The 22,413-nt window shown below is 40.9% G+C and overlaps 2 protein-coding genes across 3 annotated transcripts; both read right to left on the reverse strand.

Moving 5' to 3' along the window:
- Window positions 1-609: 609 nt before the first annotated feature.
- On the reverse strand, window positions 610-8,540 carry LOC111227748 (skin secretory protein xP2-like). Of its 2 annotated transcripts, none has more exons than XM_022753441.1 (4): window positions 8,192-8,540; window positions 4,035-5,153; window positions 2,214-2,279; window positions 610-1,915 (listed from the first exon to the last, which is right to left on the reverse strand). In XM_022753441.1, the coding sequence occupies exons 1-3, from the start codon at window positions 8,277-8,279 to the stop codon at window positions 2,218-2,220; spliced, it is 1,269 nt and encodes a 422-aa protein (XP_022609162.1). In that variant the 5' UTR covers window positions 8,280-8,540; the 3' UTR covers window positions 610-1,915; window positions 2,214-2,217. The 2 variants fall into 2 exon arrangements, with proteins under 2 accessions (XP_022609162.1, XP_022609161.1); XM_022753440.1 differs by having other exon boundaries at window positions 4,035-5,156.
- Window positions 8,541-9,109: 569 nt separating this feature from the next.
- Window positions 9,110-18,313, reverse strand: matn2 (matrilin 2). Its single transcript, XM_022753524.1, has 13 exons — window positions 18,187-18,313; window positions 17,484-18,056; window positions 17,255-17,377; window positions 14,985-15,107; window positions 14,690-14,812; window positions 14,024-14,146; window positions 13,351-13,473; window positions 11,887-12,009; window positions 10,882-11,004; window positions 10,381-10,791; window positions 10,129-10,281; window positions 9,611-9,703; window positions 9,110-9,165 (listed from the first exon to the last, which is right to left on the reverse strand). The coding sequence occupies exons 1-13, from the start codon at window positions 18,311-18,313 to the stop codon at window positions 9,110-9,112; spliced, it is 2,274 nt and encodes a 757-aa protein (XP_022609245.1).
- Between the last annotated feature and the right edge of the window lie 4,100 nt (window positions 18,314-22,413).

A 22,413-nucleotide genomic window follows, 5' to 3' on the forward strand; every position in this document is an offset into this window, starting at 1 on the left:
TCAGTTGGTGTTTGGTCCTTATATTACTTCTTATATATTGGAGATTTTCACAGGATGGAAAACCATTTGTACATGAGTACAGTGTAGGATATGTCCCAGAACATGGTTTAAAATAGATTATAGATTACAGAAATCCTTCTGTAACCATTGTTCTAATCCTGTTTAACATTCACTGGGAGCATATGGAGTTCATCAGATTATTTCATCCATTTGTTTAAAAAAAAAAAAAAGAAAAGGAAAAAGGGGAAGCTGAGCTTTTATGCAAAGTATTAATTCATTTTAAATGACGGAGTCGAGCCTGGGCATGTAATGTGCACATAATATCATCACTACTTGAATTGCGCTGACTACTTTCCCAGTAGTCTCATCTCACTCTGTGAGACATGTCATAGTGTGGTGGATAGACATGTAGTTGTTCAAGTTAAATTGTTCTAAAAATGAATCTATCAGTTCTGTTAATATTTCACCTTAACAAGTTGTGGATCTAGAGAACATATGATGAAAAACACAACTCTTTAAAGGTCAGTCCTGTACTGTAACTGTCTGTTTGTGTTGTTCTTTTAAGTATAAACCATGTATTGCAAATAATAAAACATAGTCCAATTTCAATTAAGAAGGGGCACATGTATTAGTGAGTAAAACTTTATTCTGTACACTAAAAGGTTAGCAGAATCATAGAACAGAGGATGAATATATTACAGAGAAAGAAACAGATGGAAAAAAAGGACATCAGACATCAAAACAGATTTTTGTTCCCATTCACATCTTATGCAATTAAATCATTTTCTAAGACCTTGACTCTTCTTAACTCAGCATGTAGAATCAATAACAATTTAAATATCACATCCACTAGGTGATCTCTTACTGCACTGCACATGTATGTAATTCACTCAAGGCAAAACCAATGTTGCCCGGCCTCATGATGCATTTAATTGTAGTTGGAAATTCCCTAATTTCCAGGAAGAGAACTAATTAACATCTACCAGGTATAGTACAACTGCAAAAACATGGCTTCATGAAACAGCTAGATGACAAATCAGTACTATCAGTACTACCTGGCAATGATGTCACTTACACAAATCACATTTTACTCATGATTTTTCAATGTAAACCATTAAAGTGATATCAAAAAAAGTTTTTTTTTTTAAGAATGCATGGATTTGACTTACAGTAGTGTTTATCAGTATTACACTGTGCACTCAACACTTAGTACTGTCATTCCTTTTGATTAAGTGAACCAATTAACCCAAGGCAGCAATTAAATAATGTGTAATAACCAATCAAAGTCTGGATTTACGGCAGAATATGCATTTCATAAAATTGTATTAAAAATTAAATCTGTGAATCGTTTTTAAAGTGAGTTTCATATAGGTGTTCTTATACAGTTTGGTGTCACTTCCATCTCTTTGCATAGTTGTATTCACAGTTGTGTTTGGCTTGTATTCCTCAGAAGCAGCTACTTTTAATAGTCAAGGATTTCCTGTAAGCATCGTTCTCTACACTTCAACACACTGCCACTCTAGTCACTGATGAGTTAACAATCTCTAAAGCGAGAGTTCACAGATTTCACAGAGTATTGCACCTTCTTGTCTCATGTAACCCGTCCTAAGTGTTTTCATAGCACGTTGCATACAGAAGCCAACATGTGGCTCCAGGCACTTCACGGTCTCAGTAGGAAAACTCATCGTAAAAGGTTTATATTTACAAATGTAGGAAAAATCCTGATCTCTCCTACAAGACAAGATATTAAGGCACCTTGCATATTAATGTATCTGGTGTAATTTGGTTTGGTGAGAGCTGATGAGACAATTCTGTAAATGTAGTGTTTGTTTGGTCACTTTGTCATGTTTTTCTTCCAGTACACGTTGCATTTGTAGTTTTAGGAGTTTTCATTATGTTGCTAGATTTCTTCCACCTGAAAGAGAATAAGAGAATAAGAGTCTTGAGACATCTGACATACAGATCTTATTATTATTCATATTCAAATATGAATTCCATGTGACGTCAGACTTAGCAAATATCAAATAATTGACATTATTTGTGTACTCTATGCACCTAGTTTTAACAAAAAATATATATACTGTGTATTATACGGTACACAAAGTTCTACTGGGTTGTAATGCATGCAGTGGCTCCCCTCCAACAGTAAGTAAGTGAGTCTGATCCCGCAGTGTTTGCACTGGATTTCGTGTGGTTTATGGTTGTGCTCTTACCACCTCAGTCCTCCTTTTTGGTTTTGCTGCTCTCTGTATCCTGAGAGGCTTCTGTTGCAGACACCACTGCACACACAGTGAGAGGAAATCAATACGTAAGATTTTCATTCAACACAAGCCACATTCTCATCTTTCATGCTGAGGGCACGACGAGCTCGCTGGACGTACGACTTCACCATCATCAAAAGGAAGACATAGGGTGCTGTCACAACAGCCCACAGAGGAGAGAGAAGTGAGGAGCTACCATTCCTCCTTAACCACATCTGCTTCTGCTGAACTGGTTTACTAGTGATTGACCTGCCCTCTCAACACTCATACACACACACATATACACACACTTTGCTGTATGGTAATTGGTCTAGCGTGCACATTGCATAGCCTCCAGAGAGAAAGTCTCATAAAAGTTACGCAAGGTCTCTTCACACCGGACCAGTATTCCACACGTGCTGCCTGGAGGGGCGTCTCTGCCCTAAAAGTACAACATGTTCTCTGACAGTCAAGAGTGGGGTGCAGGCTGAACTGAGATCCAGTGCTGCACCACTGGAGGTACATTTAGTGAGTTAACATGCTCTTGTGAAAATGTGAAAATAGTAGCATTTCATTGAGCAGAGTTTTCTTCCACAACAAAGCCAAGTTATAAAGGAAATATAATAAATGCAGATGATAAAATAGGTCAGAATCTTGCAGAGCAATCAGCTGAATTTGTTTTAATTCCAAATTTTGCCTGATCATTGAAATCCAGTCAGGCCTGTATTGTATTTTAATTGTATCTTGTAATTAGAAGCTGCAGAGCCTGATCATTCTGTAGGCAGCTCACAATAGAGCACAATGAGTGAGTGTTGCGTGACTGGAGCTGTTGTGCTGACAATATGTTCCTGCTATAATCGACATACTCAAGACGAGCTACCCACAGTGTGTATGGCTGCTTTCTGCGCCTCACACTATGTTATCAGTTCAGCCTCACAGGCCTAACAATGTCCAGTTCATCCTGCCCCAACCGACCCCAAGAGGGATTGTTTAGAATAAAGACAGTTGAATGATTTACTGAGAGTTTGGAGTTGCTAATTATGTATGTGTTGGATATCTGCTTAGTTACCAATGGCAGCACCTTTAAGGGGGTGAGGTTGTAAACTCTTTCTTACTTCGGCTATATATGAAGATGGATCAGCTGTTTGCACATGTGAAGGTCTATTAACTGTTTACCTAGAGGTGAACAGGATCTTATGTTTCTGCTGCACATCGCTGAGTCTGTCTTTGCTCACGTTTTCCCTTTTTCCTCCCCTCTCACCTCTTTCTGCTTGTTTGCACATGCTCAGTGCCTAACGCATGTTTGCATAGATTTCCCAAATATTTCAGCTGCACAGTTTGACCTCCACCCAAAAACTGTCAGAGTTTGTCATTCATGCTTTAACAAGCACGTTAATATGGGCTGTGACACCTAGTTGTCGGGGAAACCATTCTGTGTTTAATTAAGTAAATTACTGACTTATAAACTCCCTCAAGACATACAGAACAATGGCAGCCGTCATCCACTGGAATCCTATTGTCACCATTCATTAATAGTTTTACTCTGACTTAATAGCATTGCAGTTTGTCCACTGTCGTGTGTAGACTATGAAGAAAGATGAACAGCTTTAAATGGCTGACTACACTTCTAAATATAGATTGTGTTCTTGGAATCTTTGTACTTTTCAATATTTGTTGTCGAAGGATCAAGTGAAAACGGGGCTATGAGTTGTTTCTTTATCTGAACCTGCCACAAGAAGCCATGTAAAATGTATGATCTGATAAGACAGAGAGTAATCTTGAGGTGTTTCATACCTTTGGGTGAGGGGTCAGGGGCTGGGTCAGCAGCAGGGGCTGGTGCTGAGGTGGGCTCAACCACAGGAGCCTCAGCTGGGGCTGTATTGTCCACCACGGGCTCTGAGGTCACAGTTGCTGGTGTTGCTTCTGGGGCTACTTCTGCAGGGGTCTCTGAAACGGCCGGAGTGGATGCTGTAGCCTCTGCCATCTGGACCGGCTCGGCAGCAGCAGATTCAGCTTGTGTCTCTGCTGGTGGGGCGGCGTCAGTGGGGGCTGCAGGAGGTTCTGTGGCCTCTTCAGCAGCAGGCTGAGTCTCAGTGTTTGCCTCAACTGTGGCTGAAGATAATGCGGGCATCTCTGGAATAGTTGCTGCAGCAATCTGAGTATCTATTACAGGCTCTGCAGCCTCTACGGGTGCTGAGGATTCACTTGGTGCTGAAGCCTCATCTGGTACTACGGCTTCAGCTGGTGCCACAGCCTCGCTTGGCGCTGGTTCTGCTTCTGAGGATTCAGCTGGTGTTGCTGAAGCAGTCTCTGGAGCCTCTGCCTCCACAGGAGCAGCCACTTCTGCAGGGGCCTCAGCGGCCACACTTACTGCCTCTTCCACAACCACTGGGGCCTCTGCTGGCTCAGATATAACAGGTTCAACAGCAGGGGGGGCAACTTCAGGTGAGGCCTCAGTTGGCACAGCAGTGACCTCCTCAACAACAGCAGGGGCCTCTGCCTGCACCGCTGCAACAACTTCAACAACAGGGGCCTCTTCTGTAGCCTCAGCGACGGCTTCGACTTCAGACGTGGCCTCGGCTACTACAGTTTCTACAGGGGCGACTTCCTCCACAGGGGGCGGAGCCTCCACCGCCTCCACAGCAGCCTCGGGTTCAGCAGAGACTTCGGCCGGAGCAGCAGCAGGAGCCTCTGGAGCTGGCTCTTCAGGGGCAGCAGGCTCTGGCTGCGGCTCAGGAGCCGCCAGAAGGTCTTCTCCAGAGCCCAGATCCTCCTGGGCCTCCAGGGCCACTAACACGGCCTCCGTCTCATCATCAGCTCCTGGTTGAAGATCATCTGGTAAGGCAGTCTGCACAGGCAGCTGCATCTGGTCCTCGATGGTTTGTGCATCTTCTGCGATGATACCATTTCTGACTGCTGTCAACACAGGCACAACAAAAGCTTGATTAGGATTTATGACCGTGTGACACTAATCAATCTCCATCAGTCCTTTCAGCTGCTGATGTCCTGTTAATCTGTAACACATGACAACACTGAGCAACAAAAAGTCTTCAGGAAGTTTACTTATTTGAATTAATGGGAAACTTGGTGGGGGGTCGGGGTCAGTCCTTGAACTGACCTGAATGGTTTCATTAACAAATGACCACACTTGTCATTAATTCATCAGTTTAACATCAGCTGAATTATCAATAATTAAGTGCTACATGACAAGGTGTTATGTATATTCCTGTATACTACTTTCTTGAATAAATACGTTTATTAAACTAATTTCAAAATAAATGTCCTGAAAAGCTGTTAAAATCATACACTAATAAAAAGAAGTATTTCATTAAACAGAAACAATGCATTTTATATGCACGTGGACAATCATTTATCAGTGTGGATTACTTTAACCCCCTAACCCATGAATATTGACTCAACCTGGCATGCAGGAGATAGGAAATAAGCAATAAGGGGCACAGAGGGAGCGTGCTGAGGAAAACATCCTTTCATTTCCGTGGCTGAAAATATGGTTTATTGAAACCTGTGTTTGGTTAAAGCCCTGAGGACAAAACAGTCACTCTCTAAGGAAATAAAATACACGTGACCGTGTCTCTGCTGCCTTTGTAGAGATGACTGTACTTTTGTTTACGTCCCCTGATGCCTGTTCTTATAGGTTTGCGCGTGAACAGGCTTTGGGAAAAACTATAGTAGATGAGGAAAAATAGTGGGCTTGGATACTTTAACTCAAATGTCAGCGCACATCTCACTTACAAGAATCGCAACAACCTAACAGAAGCTTTTGGTGTGTATTATCACTTTACGGATAACTGGGGGCACATTGTTCACAAATGAGACAAACCAGAGGGTTCAGTTGGCTGACTGGGTGGACAGTTTGGACGCTGCAGCTTCCTGATTTTATTTGTGCGTCAGAACGAGTAAAAGGAGCTGAGAGTGATGGGTGGAAGGGAATGTGACGGCCTGGCAACTCCAATGAAAATGAGCCAGTGGAAGAACACGCAAAAACAGAACAGTATTTAGGTAAAGTGAAATACACTTTATACAATATCACATTCGAGCTAAAAGTGTATCAATGTTGAGGTAGAGGTGTTTTAAACAACCTTTAAATCATTGTAAAGTTTGTGGACTGTCTTTAAAAGATTTCCAACATGTTCTCCATCAGTGTCCTGTCCTGTAATCAGCCAAACGTCTCACAGAATAGAAAGCTGTTGTCTGAACACTGGGCCAGAGCTGCTGCTGAAAGGTCTGAATGTGTTTGGGTCGAGACAGAGACAGCGTCCCCAGACATGGATGACTTGTGTGTCAACATGATTTAGCAGCCAAAGATGACAGAGATCCCAGTCAAAACAGTGGCATGGCTGGCCAGAAGCACAAGAGGGGGGGGGGGGACGGGGAAGGGGCCCGGAGGGGGGATGGGACCAGTGGTGACTTGGATGGCAAACAGTTGGTTTGTTAAACAGACTGTGTACTGTATGATTTAAACCACTTTTAGAGAAGACTACAATAAGTGGTTTCTCTGTTGTTGGGTGATGTAAGGGCCTGGAAAGAGACCCGAGCTTCTCCAGGTGACAACAGCTGGCTGGAGAGACAATGCCCTGACACAAACATCACACAGAGACATAGTGGAAGATGGAAATGCTGTATGGACACAGAGGAAACTATGCCAGGTGTAAGAACTACAGAACACTTTAGGCTACTGTCTCTAACAGTTATTCAAATGAAATCTTTAACTTGACTGGAACTAAAGGAAAACATTTTCTAACAACTATCATGTTGTTCGTATGTGCGTGTGAGTGTGTGTGTGTGTGTGTTTGTGTGTGTGTGTGGGGGGGGGGGTTCAGTGACAGCATACTGTACATGCAGCCGTGCCTGGTATGACACAGCCATGTGCCAGTAGGGTGTTGGACCTATGAATGGACAATCATGGTCTGTGTCAGGCCTCTTGGTGGGCGACTGCACAGGCTCAAACACAGAGTAAATATGTAAAGTCAGACAAACCAACAGAGCCTGCCAGCATGTTTGGACGCAGGACTGTCTCAGGACAGACTTTACTGTCACAGGCAGAGGAATTCCAGAGCAGCCTGAAAACATTTGGGGCCATCAATCTTCTGGCCTCTCCTCTTTTGCCTTTGTTATCATGCATCTATTGTGTGTGAGAGCTCTGAATTCCTGAAGCAAGTTTCCAGCACACATTATCATGCATACACAGATGATAATCTGACTGACTTTTTGTTTCTGCACACAAACTTTGGAAGCATGAAGCAGATTGTCTGCTGGATCTCATCCTTTTGATCTTGTGGAGAATAAACAATTTCGTGTGTGTGAAAAATATCTTAAGTCTCAAAATCAGACCACTGCAGAAGAGGCAGCAAACAAGTCAGGTAGCAACTCTTGCCTCAGGTGTAAATCGACTGCTAAACATGCCCAGCCGGCTTTCACACAGTGCTACTGAAGGAGCTGCTTGAAGTCCTAGATAAATTCTACCAATGTAGTTTAATCTAAATCTCCGGTGTGTTTTACGGAATGAGGCAGAGAATAAAACATCATGAAAGTCAGTTTCGTCCTCAGGTCCTATTTCATCAGTAAATCGTGCAGTGGAGTTTACAGTTTTTGTCAGAGGATGTCATGCATAAAATGACTCACTAACAAGTAAATGTCAACCACTTCTGTGCATTGATGAAAAAATGGCTCAGCATGAATAATTCTGTGCACTGCAGTGTCCTGTGCTGCAGGGTAAGTGAAAAAGCACACGGTGTACCAGACCTACCAGCAGCACTCACACACCCCTCAGCAAGACCTCTCTCAGAGTCACAGAGAAACTACTGTACATATCTTGAGAAAATGTATATATCATATTTCGTGCTCATCCACCAGTCAGAAAACACACAAAGAGCAAAGATTAATGACACTTTTAAACATTTAACCTCCACAAAGGTTTGATCACTACTTACCTACTGTGTCTCCATTGCTCTCCTCTGGCTTTGTACCTGGTCTTTTCTCTTGATCCACAGTCTGTGCACTGGATGAGGAGCACCCCATGTTTGACAAAAGCGAGCTGCGATGCACCAACAAAAAAAAACTTGGAACCTATTGAGGAGCAGACACAAGTCCCAGTGCTCTGTTTTAGCAAAGACAGAGAGCGCCTAGCAGTGAAAACATGGACAGCTGAACTCTCTTTAGTTCCTAAGAGAAGCTGAACACCATTATCTCCCTGTTTGTGTGTTCATGCATGGCCTGCTGCCCTCTTGCCCCAGACAACGATCTGTTGTGAGCACACAGCTAAGCAGTGCAGCCACTACAGCTGAATGTTCCTTGACTGCTTCCTGCTCACAGTCACTCTATTCATACAGGAGGAGGAGGCAAACGTGTGCATGAAGTGTGTGTCCTCCCCTTTACAGAGGAGGATCCCCTCTGGAGGAGATCCACCACCTTGTGGCAATGTCCAGAGTAGCACATGCACAGTTTATCTTTTCTCCTCTTCTTCTTATAGCGTCAGTGAAGGGATGTTGTTTGGATATTGACTGAACAGCTTTCATTAAATTCTGTGTAAATTCTTGTTGTGACAATGAGAAGACTTGGAAATAGTTTAGAAGTCTCCGATATCATCACAAAACCTGATAAAAAACATGATGTAAAGAGTTAATCTGTGAGTTTCCTGTTCAAAAATGTATTTATTTGACTTTGCATTACATAACAAAGAACATTACAGACAAAAAGACACTGAATACATTGTCTTAGATACAAAAGTGTATAAATAGCTTCCGTAGAAAGCATTGCATTTGCATAGTTTGTTGCGGACGATTAAAGGGATCCTGTGAACGTTTCACCGCAGGTTAGAGGACGGACTCAGACGGACAAGTCTAGTCCTTTTATTTGTGCACAAGTTGACTCTCGAGTGTCTCCAGCTTCTTTGACATGGCTTCAAGTAGGCATGTTAAGGAAAGATGTGGATCCCAATGAAAACACAATCTACCAGGTTAGGAAATGTCTCCCACCACGTTTGTCTCTAAAATCACAAGGAAAAGAAAAATTATTGTACAGTGTGTGACCCCTGCTGAACCTATATTGGACCTAATAATCGATCATAGTTCCATACTGTATTATTTTCCAGTGTGATTCAAAGTTTAAAAAGGCACAACACAGCACACAAATGACATATGGATCATTTTTGCACTTATAAAGATAACTTGCTGCAGCTGCTGTATAGTCTGCCCTGGAAAAGCATCCCAGACTTAAAACTGTAACCACAGGTAGCTGTCTATCCATCTGCACAGATATTTAGCATTGGCAGATCTGCCCAAGATCAATAAAAAAAAAACACACTGAATGTCAGGTTAATCTGGAGCCGACAGCTATTCAGAAAAGGATATTATTCTGCACCAGGTTCTTCAGCTTCTCAGTGACCTGGTTTTGAAACATCATCACGTTCTCACACTGACACATGTTGACATCAGACGGTTTGTCTGTGGGGAAAGAAGAAATGAGATGAGAAAATCCTCTTGTCCTTGGGTCTGTTTTTATCTTCTCTCACCTTCTCGCTCTCACCCTTTTCCTCACCCTGTCTTTTAAATCTCTCCCTGTGGGTTTCCCTCCCTGTCTCTGTCTGCAGAAAAGATACAGTCAGGAGTGCACGTGGCTGCAGAGTAGAAAATGAGTTATATGATATGGAGAACCGCATAGCGCTGCTGCAGAAAGAAAATCAGTGATCATAATGGCAGCAGTAGGTGGCAGTGATGCACCATTTTATTTACTGAACATTGGCAGTGAACAGGGCTATTAGTAATCTGATTTTTATTTAAACTAAGAGCAGTTTAACAGAACTTTGGAGACTCTGTTTGTTGTGTTGTTCTGGTGACAGACTTCTTGTTTGACGGAGTGAGTTGAGTACCTGTACATATCCTGGACTTGAGCTTCTTTGTAATTTCTCCCATTTTTTCAAAGTCCTCAGCATAATAAAGATGCTTCTCATCAGGCTCTGAGGCTATTTCTCTCAGCTCCTGTTCGATGGCTTTGCCAATACCCAAAACGTACATGGTGATCCCTGTGAAAAAAAGAACGGAAAACAGCTAAATCAAAGTTCATTTGATTAAAATCTCTAATGCAACAAATGTGGGTGGCAAGGCTACATAATGAAGTGTACCAGAGTTCTTTGCTTTAGTTGCCCATTCAGAAACATCGTCCTGTGATCTTCCGTCAGTGAACACAACGCTGACACGTGGGATGTTCGGCCTGGCGCCTTCTTTGGCTGAGAAGCTGAACTCAAACATGTGACGTAAGGCTGATCCGGTCATAGAGCCTCTCCCCATGTACTGCATCCGGCTCACGGCCTGTTTGACGCCCTGCGCTGTAGTGTACTGGCCCAGGGTGAACTCTGTGCGGACCTTGGTGGAATACTGAAGAAGGCCAACGTGCGTTCCTTTCTTGGAAATGTCCAGCGAGTCCACGATGCCGTTTACAAACTGTTTGACCAGCTCAAAGTTGGTAGGCCCCAGACTCTTAGAGCCGTCGATCACAAAAACCAGATCCATGACTCCATCGCCACACTCTGGTTCTGCCAGACATTAAAAACATGTTTTATATCTATTTATATAAATGAATCATTGAAGGCAATGGTCTATATCAAAGAATTCTGAGATCTTACTTTTGCAGCTCTTCCCATCTTCAGCCAACAAAAATCCTTCAAAACATCTGCAGATGTAGGAGTCAGTGGTGCTGACACACTGATGCTCACAGCGGTGGTCCACCGTCTGACACAGATCCAGACCTACAGAGAGCGGGATCAGTAGTATGTTGATGAATTATTTATCTGACTCAGTGTGAAACATTTGTAAAACATGATGATGATGATGATGATGATGTTGTAATCATCAAGAACCACCATCAGGTTTTCCCCAAGCAGTCATTCTGCTACATGAACCTCTCCAGCCCAAACACACACACATACACACAAACACACACCAATCCCGCCTGCACCCCCCTTCCCACCACCTCCTACATAAACCCAGACAAGAACACTAAACAAACTTCACATTATGATTGCACTACATGCCATAATCTGAATTTTAAACTGAAACCTGAACTATTAATGTGCATTACTGACACCATTTTACTTATTTATTCTTACTATACTATATAGTTCTTACTATTCTATCCTTCAATTTTTAAAATGGAGGTTTGTCTGCCTGTTGTATGTTGTGATTCCTCTGTCATGGTCATCAGTGTTAGAGATGTCTAGATAGATAGATAGATACTTTATTTATCCCCTAGGGGTAATTCATGGAAAAGGCTGCAAACACACACATCATAGTTGTAAATATCTGAAGCTATGAACGCTTCATCATGGTGAACACAGAATATTGCCTAAATCTGGGGGGAGGGGATTTTTATTTTTTTATTTTTTGTGAGCAGTGGGATTAACATTGACCTCCCATCCGGGTCAGAATTCATTCAAAATTATGTAACATGCAGACACTGTAACTGGGCAGAGAAGCAGTCAGAGCAACATGCTGATACTTCCTTCTCCCTCACACAAATATTATCTCTTTCTTTTTATACTTTTGACTGGAATATGAAGACTGAAGTCAGGCTAGTCGGTTTTACAACATGACATCATTCTCTTTAGTAGTATCCCAGCGCTCGGACTCACTCTGACATGTTTTGCCATCAGGTCGCAGTGTGTATCCTTCTCTGCATTTACACACACATGAATCTTCTGTGCTCATGAAGTCCTGCTCACAGCCATGATTCCCATCAGCACAGTGATCAGTCTCTGCAGCAAACAGTCAGATTAAAGGAGTAAATACTGAGAAAATAAAATAACTCTTTACTGCTTCTCTAATATATGAACATATATTCAATTTCCATATATGACATATGTACATATAAAATAAAAGCACATATGTAAAAATGAAACCTATTCGAAATTGGAATAATTTCATATATTAACTTATGTACATAAATACAGTATATATCCATCCCAAAGCCTGTCAGTATACATTGATATTATATTCAGTAGCATCCAAAAGTCATAGACAACTTTCCCAGAATGGGAAGATAAATATGTTTAAAATTGTATAAGAAATTAAGAAAAACATACATAAGCATATAGATTTTTTTATATGTTGATGTTGTTTTAATAAACCTGCATATGTAAATTGAATATATACTGTTAACAAATATGGTTGCAACATGTCATATATGATTAAAATTCCTCATATAAAGATTTTTTAAATATATAGATTTTACTATAGCTATTTCAAATAGAGACATATAGGGACGTATATGTCATATATTACATTTCTATAGGGGGACCCATGCAAAGGATTTATCCCCTGTGGTGCTTAAATGCATCATGTCTACATCCTAATAATATCAGTCAAAAACAGATGAATGGCATCATTCTTGTTTTCCATTTACATCTGAGCCAGTTCTACTTCTACACATGCATGAGTCAGCTGTGTTTTCATCCTCCTCTTTACATCCATACATCAAGGGCACAGCAGTCGAGCTCTGCAATGAATCATTTTTAGCAGAGGAAGATGGTGATGGTGTGTTGCATCTGTCTTTTTGTGACCGATGAATGTACAAGAGTTTATAAACAACAAATACTTCCCACAATTAAATATCGTGTCAGCAAAAACTTTGGTCCAAAGTTCAGATATCTCAACAACCACTGATCTACTCTATCATTGCCCCCAAATGATGAATCATAATGTTTTCGGTGACCTCCTGCAATTTTCTGTTGTACCATCAGACCAAATTTCTATTTGTATATGTGTATATATATACTGTATATATAAATCTAATGGAGAGATGATATAACATTTAGTACAGTCATAATCCATACCCACTTTAAAACTTCACAACATCAACAACAAGTAAATTAGGTTTAGGGTCATGTTTGCAGTCATGTTGTACTCAACCACAAGGGCTAATTGTTCCGACAGTGCTGTAGCACAAACATAGGTTCAAGGACATCTACAACAGATATTAATCCATGTTGCATTGATTATGTGAATCACTAACTTCATGGTGAAAGAAGTGTTGATGAAAATCTTTCTTTCTTCATTGAATTAACAGCAATAAAAGGAGAGAAGCACAGGGTACTTACTCTTGCAAGTTTTCCCATCAGGTCTGAGTGTGAAGCCTTTTCTGCATTTACACACACAGGAGTCTTCTGTATTAATAAACTCCTGTTCACACCCATGGGTGCCATCAGCACAGTGATCAATCTCTGGATGAAATTAGACAATAATAATTTAAAAAAAAGAGCAGAGAGATTGTTGCTTTGTTTACACTATGAATGGATGAATCAATCTCTGCAGGGAGTAGTCACTTTACTGCAATTAAGGAGGAATTACTTAGAAAACTTGTTGAGCTATTGTATTGAATGTATAGAGCATTACATATCATGTAAATTAAAAACCCATTATTGTTTAAAGCAGTAGTTTTCAAAGTGGGGTCCTTGAGGGGGCTCCTGGGGGTCCCCAGCAAAAAGGGGAATCATTTATTTTCATTATAATTCCATCCATAAGTTATGATGATGATTATGAGTATGTTGGGTTTCAAACGCCTTCTGTAATAAAACATCTAAAAACAAAAATCTTATCAGATGGTGGTCTGTGGTTTACTTTGTGTCAGTTTAGGTCCTTGAGATGAAAAAGTTTGATAACCACTGGTTTAAAGTGTTGTCTTGTCTCAAAGTGTAAAGAAATCCTTGAACCTCTTTTATGAAATAACAGCAAGGAAGCCAAAAAAAAAAAAAAAAAGCATTTGACACTTACTTTTGCAAGTTTTCCCATCAGGCCTGAGTGTGAAGCCTTTTCTGCATTTGCACACACAGGAGTCTTCTGTATTAATAAACTCCTGTTCACACCCATGGGTGCCATCAGCACAGTGATCAATCTCTGGATGACATTAGACAAAAATAGAAAAAGAGCAGAGAGATTGTCGCTTTGTTTACACTGTGAATGGATGAATCAATCTCTGCAGGGAGTAGTCACTTTACTGCGATTAAGGAGGAATTACTTAGACGCTGTGGAGCTATAACTCAGGCCAAGATTTTCATTCGTGCATTGGACATATCAAAATATTATGGATAGATTATATGAAATCTATTAAGAGGATGAACTCCACCCTTCTTCTATTCTTCCTATTATTCTATTGCATCAGTACAAACAGAGGAAATCTAACACCAGACTGAATATCTGGATCAGCATGACTAGTTTTCATGTACAGCCCCAATACTAGTCCTTAAGAGCATCTGAGGCAAGTCTTTCCACGAGTCATCAATTCATCACATTTCCTCATATACACTTCAGTATTCTATCCGTATTAATGCTGCGCTCTTACTCCACTTCAGAGACAAACGGTAGAGATCCTGTGTGCAAACTAGGTCAGTGGAACATCTACAGATATGAATGTATACAGCAGCAGTTGTCGACACTTACTCTTGCAAGTTTTCCCATCAGGTCTGAGTGTGAAGCCTTTTCTGCATTTACACACACAGGAGTCTTCTGTATTAATAAACTCCTGTTCACACCCATGGGTGCCATCAGCACAGTGATCAATCTCTGGGTGACATCAGACAAAAACAGAAAAAAGGGCAGAGAGATTGAGAATGAGAATGTGGCCAGACTTGGACTTTGTCCTATTTAGTATTCGTCTGTTCTCAGAAACTGAGGCGACCTGCTTCTCTCTGCTCAGCCGATGCTGTAGAGTGACGGTGTGTGTTCAGTCACTTACTGCTGCAGGTCTTGCCATCCAGGTTGAGGACGTAGCCCTTCTTACACCTGCAGATGTAGGACTCTGGAACGCTGACACAGTCGTGCTCACAGCCGTGGTTCCCCAGGTCACAGAAGTCTATTTCTGAAGGGGGATAAATCTCAATTATTCTACTTCTTCTACTGCTACTGCAGTAACTAGAATATATAAATATATAAACGCACATAGTATACACAAACACAACAGACAATAGAGTCTTTCATTGAGAAATCTATCATTCTTTCACTCAAAATCAATAGTCACTCTGGTAAAGGTGCAGCGCTGTGAACTCAAGATCAAACAGCCCTTCTTGTTTTGATTTGGCAAAACTGTGACACCCTGAATACGCCTCCACATTTCACCAGCTGCTCTGATGATTGCAAAAGCACACTTCCTGCAGGAAATCTCCCACACTTAATATCAGTTAATATCCACCAGAGGAGCAACAGGGACGTTTTCCAGCCGTGGGTGGAGGGACATCACTAGTAGGAGGAATGCTGGCTCTCATTTGGATTGGAGGTCCATCAAAATTACACGCATTGTTACTCACCTAACATTTTCTACACTATTTTGCCTTCAAGGTGGAGTCCATGATGTCACATAAAGACTATTCTAAAAAGATAATTGTAATTTTTTGTGTTTTCATGATGATTTAAGTCACGTATGGAAGTAGATACGAGTAAGACCTGCACAGTAAATCGTGGTCTACTAGAGAAGATTGGTCCAACGTGTCTCATTTTGATGGACTTGCATTACAGCTTCCACTGGTCTACGTCTCACTGTGTGTGCATTGTCAGAATTAGAAATACAATGATACTAAAAATATTCTCATGTCTATGAAACTGAGTAACATTTTTGTTAGGGTTAGTTTGGATTATTGCCACACACACAATCATATTAAAATGAAGTAAAAAAAAAAAAAAGAGGACGTAAAGACAGAGGTTAAGGCCACTAGTGATGAAGAAGAAAGAGAAGAGTTCCTGGTAACGTAAAAAATGTATTTTTACTGTTGCACGTCTTCAGGTCTATGGTGAGTTGATACCCCGGCCGGCAGCGACACTCATAGCCGTCATGCAGGTTGGCGCAGATGTGCTGACAGCCATGATCCACCTCAGCACACATATCCTCAGCTACAGAGCGACAACATGGAGAGAAATCCATAACCTCTGTCATCTACTGTGGAATTAACAGAATTAAACCTGCAACAACTGATTGTTTCGTCGGCCAAAACAAACTGTAACACTGACATATTATAATTTCTTAGCAAACAGATGCTTATTTACATGTCCAGCAGATACAGAGAAGTATGTGTTTTGAGTTTGCACCCACTGGATGAAGATAATTCCAATATTTTCTCTCCTATCAGCTCTGTTTTGTTCTCCACCAGCTGTTCGGCTCTTTAGCTATTGCTCTAACTGTGTCTGCTCTTTGGTGCTACATCCAGTGTACAGTGGACTTTTTTGTTGCCAGTCTTCTGCAGTTGATGAGAGCCGTGAGAGTGAAGCTAAACAGTAAAGTTGTGGGTGATAAAATCAAAACAATGAGCTGAAGGACATTCAAACTCTGTCACTACAGAGATTTGTCGCTACAAGTGACCTCTTGTCATGTCATGTTTCCATTGATTATACTAGATTTAAAGGTGCTATATGTAAGTTTTTGCTATTGCTACATAGCCAACGTTAGTATTAATAGCTGTTTACTTACCAGTCTAGAAAAACATTTCGAATTCAGCATCAGACTTCATTCCTTTACTCAACTAGAGTTGTCTCCAGCAGTGGAAAGCAACACCAATGTTAACTCTTGTTTTTCTTTTATTTCCATCACTTTTCTTCTACTGAAGTTAGCATGATAACCAGCAAGCCCCAGTCCAGCCAGCCCGTCTTGTCACTTTCTGTTACTGAGTTGCTGTCGTTCAGGCTGCCTTGAAGATGTAACGCTGCTCAGAGCAAGTGTTGTGACCTACTGTCTTGTAAATGCGACATGTCTGAAGCTTAGCTCCTTTAAAGTAAAAACAGGAGACCTTCACTGTCTCTTCTACCATATATGAATCAGTTCAAAGTGTAATTTTGCAAATCCTGATAGCCATGTTTTTATCATGTTGTCAAAGAAAGTGAAGCTGCTATGTAAAAAGAAGACTGTGGTTGCACTGAACAGGCTCAGAGGATGATGACTGTGCAAATGTAAAAAGAAGAAAAAAGATTTTAGCTGAAAAAAACTTGCCTTTAAAATAAAGAAAAAAACAGTTCCTTCACCTTTACATGTCTTGCCATCAGGGTTGAGGGTGAAGCCTTTCCTACACTTGCACCTGTACGAAGCAGGGCTGCTCACACAGATATGTTGGCACTGATGATCCACAACCTCACACATCTCTGAACCTAATGCATGCAGGGACACACACCAACACACAGGCTCAAACAAATGGAAACACACATGCTTGCATAAATGACTAGAATCAAAAGAGAAGTGGATGGGATTCATCACCTCCACACAGTTTGGACTGGAACACGGAGATGAGGGTTTCTATCTGGCTGAAGTTGGCCACCAGGTGCACATGCTCCGAGTGCGGCTCGCTGCCTATGGCCTTCAGGGTGTTCATATCCACCCGGCCCACTCCGATAGCAAAGATCTGGATGCCAGCCTGCCTCGCCTGAGCTGCTACCTCCTCCACCGTGTCCTGAGGCCTCCCATCAGTCACAATCATAGCGATTCGTGGGATGTGCAGGTTCGCTGGCCGTGCTCCCTCCTCCTCTGTGAAGGCAGTCTCCATGGTGTACTGGATGGCCAGACCGGTCATGGTCCCTGTGGCGAGGTGCTCCATGTTCCTCACCGCCTGCTCCACCTCAGCCTTATTGTTGTACGTCTTGAGGGAGAACTCAGGCTGGACCACGCTGCCGTACTGGAGCAGACCGACCCGTGTGGCATCAGGGCCAATCTTGAGGAACTGAATCAGGTTGATGATGAAGGTCTTGACCTTCTCGTAGTCATTGGGACGGATGCTTCTGGAGCTGTCGATGACAAAGTAGAAATCCAGCGGGACGGCTTTGCAGGGGTTCTCTGTGATGAAAGAGTTTGTGATCAGGGAACCAAATTCAAGACATAATCTGAACCAGATTTGAAGATCTCTTTGACTTTGTATTTTAGACAAAAATGCAACTGATGAAACAAACAATAACTAATCACTTACCCCCTGCTTTGATTTGGACAGAAGTCAAATTTTGCCTCCTGGCTCTGATGGGTCTGGGACGGCGTTTGTCCAGCTGAACTGCATTACAGCACAACAGGCAGAAGAAGCCAAAGGCCAGGAACCTCATCCTGACGGTGACAACTGCAGCATTTACAGAGAGATAAAGTCACAAAAACAAGAACTGGTAGAGACTAAATTTGTCTGCAAGTGCACAGTTAAAGTACGAGAGTATTTATGTCAAGTTGTCTAATAAACCAACTAATTTGGGTTAATCAAAAATATTTCATGTACCAGTTAGGTGCCTGATTTCGCAGGTGTAATGTTAGAAAGAACAGTTTTGTCATTCAAAATGGAGAAGAACTGTAAAGATTCATGACTAAATAAGCAACAATCAAAGTTAAAGTTCAGATAAATAGAAATAAAGTTATTGTTAATTAGAAGTTCAGTTGTAAACTCAGATAATCTGTGTCATCAGGGTGAGGTTTGATCAGAGTTGAAGTGATGGCAACATAAGAACACCATCATAACATTTTGATGAATATGTTAAAAGTAATCACAGGAATAAATCACCTTTTCCCAGCCCCTACAAACCAGAGAGATGAGAACAGACATAATCACAAAATACTGAAATCTCTCATATAAAACAACTAAAACTCCAAGCTCTGGTGGGAATTTGTGTTTTCATGTTCAACTTATTAGAAGCTGGTTGAGAAAAAAAAGGTTTTCAGTTTTTTAAGTGAACTTTTAAGTCACTTTTACATCTGTGTCTCACAGTTCAAGATTTGTGGATGAAAATGTTACATGCTTTACTATGGGCCACATGGTGCGGCTAATTTTAATAACTTTAGCTGTGGCTCACAGCCTGGGATTTACCGTGTAATTTTGTTGTATGAAGCAGGTACCAATAAAACGTTTCTGGTTCCTACTGGGTCCTTAATGTAACTGCAGTGAAAGAAAACAAGACCATGGAGAACAAGAGAGTTACAACTGGGCATTGTAGAGAAAAGGAGAAAAACATTTTTGTAAATGCTAGATCTGTTACAGTACTGGGAAACAAAACTGAATCAAAACTTGATTCTAAAATCCCCATTTGTTACTCCTTTGCAGACACAGTTTATTCATTTTAGTCATTCAGTTTATTCATATAACAAATTACACTGTAAATCATGGACCATATTACTGCATATAGTATTCTTTTGCCTATTCCTATTATCTAACTTAACACCAAATTTTACTGAAATCTGTTGACTATTGTTCGAGATATCTTGCTAATTATAAGACAAACAAATAACCATACAAGACTAAAACACCTCCTTGGTGTAGCCTAGGAAACAAATATAGTGACAGTGTCAGGAAGTTGACTAGTGAAGTGCGACGTACAAGTTAATGATGAAGAGGGATATAAATAGGAAGAACTTTCACCTCTTGCATATTTGACCTTGCCAGCTTCAGATTTCACACTTTAGTGTGTATAATTGTATTACACTCAGTACGGCACAGGACTTGGAAAGCCACGGGAAAAGACAAATTCCAGATATGATATTGTGTTTATAAATGGATCATATTTCCTCTTTAATTTAAAGCAGCATTCCACCTGGACTGTGTTCCTGAACACGTGTTAGTTACACAGGAGAGGCATGTTTTCCCATCTACCATCATATGAAGTTGACAAAACTCCATATGCATGGGTTTCTGGATGTTTTGCTGCACAGGTGGTGTAACGTGATTTACTACAAGTACTACAGACTGTTTCCCTATTCAGTCCCCAGGAGAGCCATTCTGTCATATTCAGACTACAGGCTGAGCTGCCGTCTGAAACCTGTCTTTCAATCCATGTTCAAAACCAGAATGACGTGGCATTAGTCTAGTCTTGTTCTGAAGCAACATGTAGGTTACTGGATTCTGTGGATTTCTAGATGGAGTTGTGAACAGCTCCATCAGCTCCGTCCAATGTGATGACACTGACTCAGAGCTCGGTCTGTTTGCAGCTCTGCTGGATGAACAGTCCCACACGGATATACTATGTGTATGGTAGCTGCTGACCTGAGACCTGCAGGGGTCACATATCCATGTTGCATCCCACATGGAGCTTTTGACCTTTGACCTCACATGTGTTTGATGCCGTTGTACCACAGACAGGTCTGACAGTGTTTTCTTCATTAACAACTATCAGTACAAGTCAGTACAACATGTGTGCAGTGCCACGGTGTCCGTCATTCACTGGCATGTCTCAGCAGATGATTCATTTTATATGTATATCAGCTGGAGAAAAAAAAATATCTTCCAAAACATTAAACCTAAGATGAAAAGTGATCATGATAAACAACTGATACATCAGCGCAGGAACATGAAGTTAACTTTTACATTTTCTTTAAAATAAATATGAATAATTACAGTAAATCCACTGTTGTCAGTTGTGTGTGTGACTGAAATGGTTGAGCGCAAATCAAACCCTCTCACGTTTCCTCATGAATTAAAGCCGAGGCGGTGTGTTTACGATGGAATACAAAAACAGCATGTACCTGTGGTTTATGGGACCCGATCTGTTATGCACATTCACTGTGATGGTTTTTCATGATGCAGTGATGGAAAGTAAGTTGTTTCCTAACCTATATCTGAACTAAACACAGAACAGATGACAGCTGGTGATTCCTCTTCTTACCATGGTTTAGAAAAAGCTAAATAAAAAGTATTAGGCCCCCAAAAAGATATTGCAGGTATCTTCAACTAAACAGACTCATGTTTTCAGGAAGATAAATCAAACCTCTTACCTTTTTATGAAAGCTAACTGTTTCTCAATTCCTGCAATAAAAGTCTCTGAAGAAATCCCAGCACTGAGTCAAGAGGAGTTCCAGCAGGAAAAATCTGTGCAGTAGCTCCAAACTGTAATCATGCATATATCCCAGCGCTGTCTTTTTCAAAGTGTGCAGGCTCTTTCATTGCTCTGCTCTTTACTCCATCCACTCTCTGTTTCTGTGTACTCCCACTCTGACTTCAACCACGGGGACGCCTCTTGTTCAGCTGCGTCTATTGGTAAAAAAAAAAGTCACTGTGGATTTCGTTCACATTCAGATACTTTTACTAACATGTAGCTGGGACTGAATCTCTTTATTTTACAACTTCAAAGCCCTGAAACATTTCATACTGATATCTAAGTGGAGTCAGCATGAGGCGCCACAGTTTGTTCTTACATTAAAGAATGTTAAAGAGTTTAATGACATTACAAAAACTTTTGTTTTTTGTCCTTTATCATTTCAGATTCAGGGACATTGGAGGCATTAAATTCAAATATTCAGAGCGTTTTGACATCCTTTATGCATATTATAGGGTGTGTGTACAAATCATGCAATGATGGTTTTATCTTTTTTGCAAGTTTGTATAATTATGTAAAAGTTTTGTTTATTGCACTAGGACTATCTGTCATACACCCGATTCTTTATCATAATGAGTAGTCAGTTATTTATTTGTGTGTACACTATTTATTTGCACTAGTGTTGTCCATGTTGTCCTGTTATCGTCCTTCTCATTATAGTTACATATGGTACAGTAGTTGTTTTGCACCCCTTCCTTTCCTTTTCTTAATGTGTACAGTTGTCTCACACTAGTTGCGTGTTCTTTGTAGTGTATTGCTGTTTATTCAATGTGTTTATTTAATGTATTGTATTAAATGAATTGGGTTTGAGATGAATTCATTGATTCTACTAAGTGTAAAGGGTTAAGATAACATTTAAAAGATCAGAATCTGCATTTGTGTTAGATTGTGTTCTCTTATATCTCTGACAAGAAATTGTGTTGTGAAGCTGGGGTATTTGAGGGTTTACATGTTTGAAGTCTTCAAACCATTTGTCCTCTGGTGTAATATGTCACAGCAACTGTGAAAGAGGTGTATTGTAAGGTTTACAAGTGAAGCTTGGTTGAACTCTCTGTATCCCCTGTCAAGGAGGCATGAAGCAGCAGGTTATGGAAAGACCTAGTAAGTACAGCCATCACAATTCCAGCCACTCTGGTGGTACTTGCGTACCACACAATGAGCCCATTTATATACCTCTTAGAAACAGTTTCCAGGCACAGGGTGGAGGACAGTCAGTGGCAGAAACAATCACATTTTCCTGCTAAATCATTTGTTAATGGGTTGTGGGACGTATAATTCAAATAATATACCTGAAATTGGCCTCAACTTCATCACACATAAGCTCAAAATAAAACACAAACATTTGTTGGTGAAAT

Source organism: Seriola dumerili, unplaced genomic scaffold (assembly GCF_002260705.1).
Source record: "Seriola dumerili isolate Sdu_G_001 unplaced genomic scaffold, Sdu_1.0 BDQW01000191.1, whole genome shotgun sequence".
NCBI classification, from domain to species: domain Eukaryota; kingdom Metazoa; phylum Chordata; class Actinopteri; order Carangiformes; family Carangidae; genus Seriola; species Seriola dumerili.

Bases quoted from the DNA above. Each gene is read 5' to 3' on its own strand.
- LOC111227748 (XM_022753440.1), bottom strand. From the start codon at position 8,279: ATGGGGTGCTCCTCATCCAGTGCACAGACTGTGGATCAAGAGAAAAGA. The intron at 5,157-8,191 runs GTAAGTAGTGAT...CTGTGTTGACAG, and splicing joins GAGCAATGGAGACACAGTAG to CAGTCAGAAATGGTATCATC. The intron at 2,280-4,034 runs GTATGAAACACC...CTGTGTGTGCAG, and splicing joins CCCTGACCCCTCACCCAAAG to TGGTGTCTGCAACAGAAGCC.
- matn2 (XM_022753524.1), bottom strand. From the start codon at position 18,313: ATGAGGTTCCTGGCCTTTGGCTTCTTCTGCCTGTTGTGCTGTAATGCA. The intron at 14,813-14,984 runs GTAAGTGACTGA...GATGTCACCCAG, and splicing joins GGATGGCAAGACCTGCAGCA to AGATTGATCACTGTGCTGAT. The intron at 9,166-9,610 runs ATATCCTTTTCT...TAACATGCCTAC, and splicing joins GAAGAACCTGGTGCAGAATA to TTGAAGCCATGTCAAAGAAG.